This window comes from Octopus bimaculoides, chromosome 4, assembly GCF_001194135.2.
Source record: "Octopus bimaculoides isolate UCB-OBI-ISO-001 chromosome 4, ASM119413v2, whole genome shotgun sequence".
Lineage (NCBI taxonomy): Eukaryota > Metazoa > Mollusca > Cephalopoda > Octopoda > Octopodidae > Octopus > Octopus bimaculoides.
The window spans coordinates 92350711-92360944 of record NC_068984.1 but is presented as its reverse complement, the minus strand read 5'-3'; the positions used below and the strand labels follow the sequence as shown (position 1 = coordinate 92360944).

At 37.6% G+C, this 10234-nt stretch overlaps 1 protein-coding gene across 1 annotated transcript in view; it reads left to right on the top strand.

The window, feature by feature from the left end:
• The window catches only part of LOC106869759 (major facilitator superfamily domain-containing protein 6), an 83594-nt gene that overhangs the window by 33450 nt on the left and 39910 nt on the right, over positions 1-10234 (top strand). Inside the window, exons 2-3 of the mRNA XM_014915624.2 lie at positions 3508-3615; positions 8271-8432. Of these exons, the coding sequence (XP_014771110.1) occupies positions 3508-3615; positions 8271-8432 (270 nt within the window). The remainder of the gene's footprint in view (positions 1-3507; positions 3616-8270; positions 8433-10234) is intronic.

Here is a 10234-nt window from a genome sequence, read left to right as displayed (position 1 = left end):
ACGCTGGAGAAAAAGTTGCTTAAAATCTTTTCGGGGAGGATCTCATCTCCAAGAAGCTGCTTCATTCTTCGTAGAAGCTGGGAAGGCGTTCTTTCTCCCAATTCTCAGATGTAAGGAGCTGGTGGAGTCACTTTTGTTGGGACTCTGAAGTCCTGTTGATCAGGGTGGTCTTGAACGTATCGTATGACACAGAACCGGGTGATGCAATAACGAGATCTCAGACCACGTTGATGATGTCTGGTGATAGGGAACCTATCACGTGCGTAAGGCGAGACGCATCGCTAACTATTCGGTTGGATGAAAACTGGGTCTCGATATGGTGAAACCATAATGCGTCCAAAATGGTGGGATCCTCAGCACAATCGCAGCCGGGAATGCCATGTCGACTATGGATGCGTTCGTCACTGGGTTGTGTTCTTGTAGAGCCATTGTGTGACGATTAATCGCAGCAATTTTCCAGTTCTGATTTAGTAATGTGTGATGTGAAGGCTGTCATTCTTCGTCGGGGTCACCAAATGTAGTGGGATTGTGTATCAAAAGCTGTCTTTGAGGTAGCAGATGAAATAGGCATGTGGACGACATCAAAGTAAAACAATGGGAAAGCATTGGATTGTGGTTTAAATAAATCATTTAATTGACATTTGCATTAGACACAAGGAAATCCGCTACATGACATTACCAACTTGTTTCGAGTTGGCGAAGAAGAAAATAAACGGGAAATACTGTGTCGATGTGATGAGGTAGAACCGGCATGTTTTGTGTCTGTGTGTGCGTTGGTCATTCGGTCGTGTCTGTTTATGTTCTGCGAGTGCTACTGTGTTGGGTCGTTCATGCTAGATATGCGGTTCTATGTTGGCTGCTTGACTGGTGCAAGTTAACTGCTAGCTGTCTGCTTGTCTCTTGACAGTTCACCTGGTGATGGCTATCTCACTGCATTTATAATGGTCATGACAGCTAGAAGGACAGACATACCACAGGAGTAATTTCTACATATGTAGGTCGCCTCCTGTCCACATGAACTTTAAATGACACAGCTCAGGCTGGAGGTCGAAGGGAAATCTATCCATCACTTTTTGACAGGACAAAGAAATTTCTTTCGCGCCTGTTTGGTCAATGCTGGATCAAACGAGTGAAAGCCCTTAGATTCGGTTTCGAATCTCAGCTCGGAAAAAGGAAGTGTTAGTTTTTACACACATACAGCTAGGTTTTTACCACCCCCTTGAGACTCAAGTACACTTTAGTTGAAAAGTAGAGAATAACTCATAAGTAATATAAAAGTCCTAAATTCAGTGGTGGTGTTAATGAAGATGTTACGCTTTAATTTAATGTGTTAAATCTATCTTTATTAATGTATATCGAATTATACATAGATATCTACAAGGTCTACTCAGGTATAAGAGTTAGAACTTGTGATCCACCCGCGGACCTCTTTCTTTGAAAATTTTTGTCCACCGCATTAAAAAGTTTCCCCATCCCTGTTTGAAAGCGTAAATTTATAGATCTTCATAACACTGTTTCATTGTGTCAAACATTTCAATTGCGCCTACATTTTTAACACACAAATGCAGAATGATATAGGCCATCTCCCTTCCTCTCACTCTCTCTAATAATACAGACCTTTTCTCTCTCTCTCTCTCTCACTCTTTCTCTCTCCTGTTTTCCTTTTTTTATTTCACTGGTTCAACTATTACCGCTTCATTTATTCCTTTGTCTTCCTCTCTTCCCTTCCTCCCCTCTATCTATATACTTCAACGTTCGAGTTATAACTTCCCTTGATGACGTAAGCATAACACACGGATGAAACAAGCAGGAACGCAGGAACAAGCAGAATATCATAATCGACCTCCCCCTTACGTAGCATTCATTTTATTGTTGACATCAGTGTGTCCGTCAAAGACTCTATCGTGGTTATGTCACCACGACGGACGTACGATAGCTGAATTCATCCGAAAACTTTCAAAAACCGTTCTCGCTGATACTAAGTTGGCTATGATACCTTTTCAACAATCTTTCCAACTAATTAATATCTACCCACTTAGCCACTCATACCGAACTGCTTGAGGCGAGCGGCAGACTAGAAATAGTGGACTCCAAAGCTTACCTTGAATGTTTGTCTCATCGTTCAGCAGAAGATGTAAAATGGCGACAAAAACTGATAATGGTATCTGATGTACGAGAAGTATCGACTGATTATGTGAGAAAACTTGAAGAAAACTTGTTTACCTCTGTCTTGATAGAAGTGTATATCAGCTGAAAGTAAACTGAGAAAATTTTCAGTGGTGCAAGCGCTGCTGATAAAAAGATACAGGCATACGGAGCATTGTTGATAATTTTCGTATCTGATTGAATTTTGTAAAAAAAAAAAAAAAAAAAGGTTAAAGATTTTAGATAAGATGCTAACATAGAAAGCAACATTTTTATCACATGTATTGTCGGAGCTGCACAAACCTATGACATTCCTATAATTTTTCAAGGAAAACTTCAACTACATATTTTATGCTGTAGAGAGATTTGAGTTAAATCTAGCTTTAGATGGAAGTTCATCGATTTAGATCAATCCAAAGCATGTTATTAGGTTAATTATAGCTACATGGTAGCCATCCTAGGCGCAGTCGTTTCCACTCTCGTGTTCAAAGTCCGGATCGTTCCATTATAGAGTTGGATTTACTTAGAGGTCAGAGTAAACGTTCACATATTGGGACTGTTTAGTATTATGCATTCAGTCTCTCAATGATGTCATCGTTCATCACTTTATTTTTTTACCACTTGCTGGATGTTTTGATTGGTTAACTTCTCGCTAATTGATGACTTTGCTGTAATGGGGCCAGGTAGACAGAAATCGAAGTGACCCATGCCAAACTTGGGGAACACAAGGTGCTTAGGGGAGAAGAACTAAGAAAAAGTTATAGGACGGGTAGCCGATCTCACTAAAAAATGGCGGTGAAAGAGCCATCACTGAGAGAATGGATGGAGGTGATGTTTACATCATTCGTCTGTCTGACAGCATCTTTTCGAACTGAAACGTTTGCATTTTCATTTTCTCTTGGAATGGACAGTTTCCGCCGATTTTCTGTGCTGCTTACACCCAGTACGAGTTGTTCAGGTTGACGCGGCTATTGCCTACTCAATCATTATGCTGTAACGTCTACAGAGTTTTCGATAATGAGTGGTGTAATTGTCTTGTGTTAGATTCATTCCTTGACATCTCACCTCTTTGATTTCTATGGCGCGATGGTGGTGAATACAAACAATTATGTCGTGCGACGTTTTCAGTGTTTCGATGATGATATACTCAGATTCATCCAAAGGAATCGTAGAGTGCCAGCTGAAATGTGTTTATTTACATTTCGATTTAATCGTGACGGGTTGAAGTACGATTCAAATCGTGAGGTTGATATCATTCGACAATACCCTTCCAGTAAAATATGTGGTTTTGTTTTGTGCCTATGTTAAAAGCATTATCTAATATTCGATTGATAATAAATAATAAAATTAATTTATTTGCAGGTCACGTGAAAGTTCTTTATGCTGGGCTACTTGGCAACATCATTCGGTTTCTGTATATTTCATTACTCAGTAGCCCTTGGTGGGTTTTACCTTTCGAGTTTATTCAAGGTAAGCAACTTGATTTTGAATAATTTCATCTGAGATAAAGTTATTTTTAACAGTTTATCATTAATGTAATTTTAAGCAATGACACTCTTAGGTTTTCAAAAACTATTAATTAGTAAATAGCTCACTTCTACTAAACAATGCTTTTAAAACTTTGTGTCCCAGAAAATAAACGAAATTATCAGTAATCATTGCGGTCATTATGTGACTGCCACCTATTGTCGAACAACATCAATCTATGTGAATGAATATGTAATTTTAGTTTACCAACTTGTTTGAAAAGTAGACTCATCCTAGATTTAAGATGTACTTGGTAACTTTCCTGTAGTGGATGTTAAAATTGAATTTTACACGTATCAATTTCTTTAAAATGTTTGTAAACAAAACAATGTTGAGAGCAACGCGTCAATGAGCAACAACCGTTACTAAAATGGTTACTGCACCGCAAACTACCAAGGTGTATACTTATCTGATGCATCCACTTCTTCTGCCATCTCGTCTGGAACTTGATTTTCTTCACGTTTTACATTCAAGAATCAAAATGCTTTAATTAAACATTATCTGCCTCAATCTTACCTATCTAAGAATTCCTGTAAAATCTATGAGGACTGCTCCTCGATCTTGGGGTTTGAAAAAATGGAAAACTTCTATGTAATTAAAATAAATAAATATAAAGAAATTTAAGTAGTTAAAACGTTGTGGAACATTAGAAAATGCAAAAAAAAGAGGAAGTTTTTAAACCTGTCTGCCAAACTTAACTATTGATGCACTGTGTCTAATCGGGAGCTATCTAATTAAAGTACTTATTTCTCTTCTTTTTTAAAATCTTTTTCTTCAGTCACGGGAATACAATTGTTTCGGTATCGCTTTCCAGGGATTTTAGTCAATCATACCTACACTAGTACATGTTTCACTGATTTCTATATGCGGAATCGCTAAGTTATGGAACATAAACACCACATAATGTGCGCGCACGCACATGCACACACACACACACACACACACACACACACACACACACGCACGCGCACACACATAAATATGCATACACAAACACACGTATACATGATAAGCCTTCCCAAATGTAGTGCTCTGTAGAATGGAACTGGAAACACGTGGTTATGAAGCGAACTTCTTAACTATGCTGTATAGCTTACGCTTATCTATTAATTCTTTCTACTGGAAGCACAAGGCCTCAAATTTGGGGGAATGGATTACCCCAGTGCATAACTGGTACTTGTTTAATCGTCCCCGACAGAATGAAAGGTAAAGTCGACCTCTGCGGAATTTGAACTTAGAATGTAGCGGCAGATGAAATACCGCTAAGCATTTCACCCGGCGTGCTAACGATTCCTTCCTACTCTGGGCACAAGGCCCAAAATTTTGTGGGAGGAAGCCAGTCGATTAGATCGACTCCAGTACGCAAGTGGTACTTAACGGGCTAACGTTTCTATCAGCTCGCCTCCTTACGCTTATCTATTAATAGAATCAATACTGCATAGATTTAAATCTTTTTCTTGCAAGTATTGCAAACGGTTATCCAGTCACATAAATAAATAATTCTTAGGTTCATAATAAATTTTAATTTTATAAAGACAATTGTCGTTTACATAGAGGAATCACTTTTTTATTGGTTATAAAGCTATCTAGTGCTCTTGAAGACAGTGTAGCTTTGGCGCAAGGTATCATGACCCTTGGATACGGAAAATTAAGAAAGAGTGGAAGGTGGTATTATCTGCGTAAGAGTAGGTGCTATTGGATATGATAGGTCTCTGACGTATTGGAAGAAGTGTGGGGGAGATATAACAGAACTGTTGGTCTTTCAAAGGTTCATAGAATATGGATAAAAAACAGCTCCATCAACACATGTCACAAGGCTACAATCTGATAGAAAGATACCAATACAATACACGAGAGATAGATGGAGCCGACAAGAAAGCAATTTTATTTGGAGATTCACATGCCAGACACAAACAAATGCTTTACTAATGTCGTGTGCAACTACTGTTTTCTCCAAATATTTGGAGTGCCAGGTAAAATACTGCAAATCTCACTGGTAAGTAACGTAAGAGAGTAGGTTTCTAGTAATCTGGCTTTGCTAAAGCCGAACTGAGTAAGGGAGAATATTCAAGGCGTTGAAGAAGTTTATAGTTAATGGTTGTCCTCATCACCTTGAGATACGGGGAACGCGTGCGATAGGATGATAGGTGGCCGTGTTGGAAGTTCTACCATTCTTGAGAATAGAATACACTATAGCGTGATTCTAAAGCTTTGAATATATTCCTGTAGAGAAGAGAAATATTGAAGTTTTGTAAGAATAGTTCTGAAACACATTGTACGAGGGTAGTGGATGAGACATGTTTCAGGGCCAGTGGCCATGTTGGTTTAAAGCAACTGTATACGTTGTGGTGAACCTGGATAAGTGGAAAGATTAATCTTGTGTATTCAAGGCAAAATTCAATGCAAAGTTACAACAAATGTGATGTTGTTGACCGTAGAAGTACTACTCGCAGGGCCATCATGTTTGAAAAATCAGGCGAAAGCAATTCCGCAAAATTGAAAGAGATCCCTTTGTTTGGGAGTTGTGAAAACTTGCGGGTGGTGTGATGCGCAAAGGTATTTTTCGCGGGCTCCTGCGGCGCAGTTACGAATAACTTAGTTATGTGAGATGCAGAGAAACATGCTTTAAAAGAATACTTTCCGTCCCACCCAACGGTTTCTGATTGGTCAGGAGTGAATAACATATTCTGCTAGGGATAGTTAGCATAGAACTGGAGGAGCTCTGATTTGTCAGCTGACTTAAAAGTGGCCTATTTTGTGGATGCTCTTTTTAACTCTACGAAAATCATCTAAAACCACTGAGCCTCCGACTTTTATCAGTCTAATGGTCAGATCTAAACAATTTTTTCTCCTTAATTTATAATTTTTGGTTTAACCCTTACATTATTTTCATATATAGTGTTGGAAGCAGTGACAAATTAACACCAATAATGATTTGTGAAATAAACAGACAGAAATTTGGGGGAGAGGTTTAGTCGATTAACTCGATCCAGCATCCGAAAGGATGAAAGACAAAGCTGATCTCAGCGGGATTTCAATAAAGTGATGGCTAAAATAATGCAAGGCCTTTTACAACAACGCTACTACTAATAATAACTGTTTCAGATTGTGGTACAAAGCCAACACATTCTTAGGGTTAGAGGGTGAGTCAATTAACCTCAGCGGAGTTTGAAGTTAGAACATAAAAAAAGAAAATACGGTAATGTAGTTTCTTTTGAGACCCTAATGATTTCACCAGTCCACCGCTTTTGCAGTAATAACTAAAACATCTGCTTGTCATGACGTTCGAGTTTGATTACCCTTTCAATAAACTCATAAAAAGCAAACTTCTTTCAATAAACTCATAAAAAACAATCTAAATCTTTAACATAATGAAATAATATTGTCATGATCTATAAATTTATCCATCAAAATAGAGTCAAGAACAGTTACGAAGTAGAATTTCTACGTCACGTTAGTCACTATAACTTGCATAGTCCACTAAAATAAATAATATGTGTTTAAAAATAATATTCAAGTGTTAAAAAGGCGATAGAAGAAATCTTTATTTTCCTAATTATGCATTTTATATAATAAATCTTTGACAGTAAAATTCACTCTATTGGGAAAATTTTCATTGATAAATACATTTTTTCCTTATATTAACATTCATTCTGTAGCTAACGAGCCCGCAAGTACCAGCTTTTCTTTCTTAAGCATATTATTTAAAAGTTTCTTTCATCGTTTTGGTTCGAAAAACTAAGTACAAGTAATACACTTATGTTAATTCAACCGCTTTACTCAATCATCTCAAATTTTACTTTCCAAAATTTTACATTTGAAATAGTAAAGCTGGCTGAAGCAGCAAAGCATCAGACTATAAGCTCTACGATATTAAAACAAACAAAAAAAACCAACATCACATTATTGAGGTTAATTACTGAGAGGTACCATCTGTATAAAAGAATGATAGTTAAGTTAATAGTTTAATGCAATGAGCATCAATGATTAAAAAAAATTCTAAATTACCACATCTACTCGTGTACAATTAGTGATTGACCCATCACTACCTCAGTTAGTATGGTAAAGTCAACGCTTTTCTTAGATGGTCTTTTAAATAATCAGTTATTACGTTTTTTTTCCACTCATAAGTATTTCTAATAAAATATTTGATATTCACTGCGTTAAATATGATGACACTAACTTAACTATTACAATATTGAGTTGTAATCTCATGATACCCAATTTAAATCTCATCCCCCAGTAAAACAAACAACCGTAATCTTGATTTGATACACAGATTGATATTGTTCTTATGTAAGAAATCAATATTCGTTACTATAGAGAAGAGCGATATACTGAAAGATGCAAGAGACTAATAATGAGCTTTTTCTAAATAAATATTCAAGCAGACTTAACATTTTAGTTTCTTTTTATTCTCTCAAGAGACGATGAAATATGTACCATTATAAACTGGAGTCTATTCCATCTGTCGCGGTCATTTAGTCACGTATCAAAGAAATCGGAGAATTAATGACGATAACAACGATCTGTAAAGAATATAATCTATTTACATTTATTTATTCTGATCTTTTTCTCTGCCATTTCGTCAAATCAAGGACTCACGCATGCTGCAGTTTGGGCGGCTTGTTGTTCCTATATTACACAAGCAATACCAACTAACCTACGGTCGTCAGCTCAAGGTATACTTCAGGGACTTCATCATGGTCTGGGTCGAGGTTGTGGAGCTGTCTTCGGTGGAATATTAGTGAATTATATCGGTAAGTATATTTTCACTTAATAGATACAAGGTTCGTATCACATCACAAGGGTTGTAAATTTTCATTTACAAAACTGTGTCTGTGTATCCAGGGTGAATGAATATGTGTGTATGTGTTTTTGTGTGAGTGTATGTATGCTTGTGTGTGTGTGTCTGTGTGCCTATGTATAGATGTCTGCGGGAGCTTAGAATCTTGTGCGAGTATTAATGAAAAATTATATTTTGTAAACATTGCGACCATGTCCGCGCGCGCGCAAGCGGTGTGTGAGCGCACACGAGTTATGAATGTGTGCTATGTGCTTGCTGCGAATAAATTTTTGTTTAGAAATTTATGAGTACCCTTGGCCTAGTGGTTAGGATGCTGCACTCACGATCGTGAGATCGTGGTTTCAATTCCTAGACCGGTTGGTGCGGTGCGTTCTTGAGCAAAACAATTCATCTTACGTTATTCTGCGATCCGACACCTGGCACGTGGTACACCGTATACCTGTTTCATGAAGATTTGAGGACAGAATGAGTTAATGTACAACACTTGTATTTGTGCAGGTCGTTCGGCAAAAAGCTGAACGCTCATACATAGTCTTCGACAGGAGAGTTCATCATCATCATTATCATTATTATTATTATTATTATTATTATCATTATTATTTTTAAGGCGGCGAACTGGCAGAATCGTTAGCACGCGGAGAAAAATGCTTAGCGACATTTCGTTCGTCTTTACGTTCTGATTTCAAATTCTGCCGAGGTTGACTTTGCCTTTCATCCCTTTCGGGATCGATAAATTAGGTACCAGTGAATCACTGGGGTCAATGTAATCGCTAGTCCCTCCTCTAAAATTTCAGGCCTTGTGCCTTTAATAGAAAGGATTATTATTATTGTTGTTGTTTTACATATATATATTCGATATATATTATTTATTATTACAATACAATAGTATTATTTTTCAGCGAAATTCTAAAGGTAGAATTATAAATAGGAAATAGTGGCACAACAAGTCACGAATGTTTACCGGAAATAGCACTCGATAACCGTACGACGCTATGTAAAGCTTCACTGAATGTATAGAGGCAAAGATGTGTGCGGGAGGCGAATATAAAATTTTTCGTCTTACCTCTATGAAGAACGCCGGAGAAATGGACAACCTAGAATGGAAAACCTAGTACTCCAGTTTCGGACTTTCCAGAATACGTTTGTTATCATAAATCTGGTTAGTCTTCTTCAGCTACGTTCACCTAAGACTAGATTTAAAATACCCGCTACATCAATGCCTGTATATTCAGCTGATACGCCTAGCCACATCTTTGCATCTATACATTCAGTGACAATAGACAATACATTAGAGCTAGGTATGCTCAATATAGAAAATAAGTAGTGGTGCTCAATTGAATTTGAACTTAGATTCCGAACTTTTCATCTAGAAAGGCGTCAAGAGCGACTCCCAGGGAAACCCCATGCGAACTGATGAGGAAGTAGTGCGGCTGATAAATACAATTAGACTGCGTGTGTGTATATATACACACACACGCACGCACACACACACACACACACACATACAATGACATGCACACACACACACACACATACACATTTATGTAAATACTCATAGGCTATCTACATACGCATAGTGTGAAGATGTGTAACCTAATGGATCGTTGGGTTCACGATTATAATGTCGTGGGTTCAAAGCAAGTAACATCGTTCTGTTTCGCCATTCTACTCTGCTGAAATGAGTACCAGCTAACTGCTGATTCATCTCTCTCTCTCTCTCTCTCTCTCTCTCTCTCTCTCTCTCTCTCTCTCTCT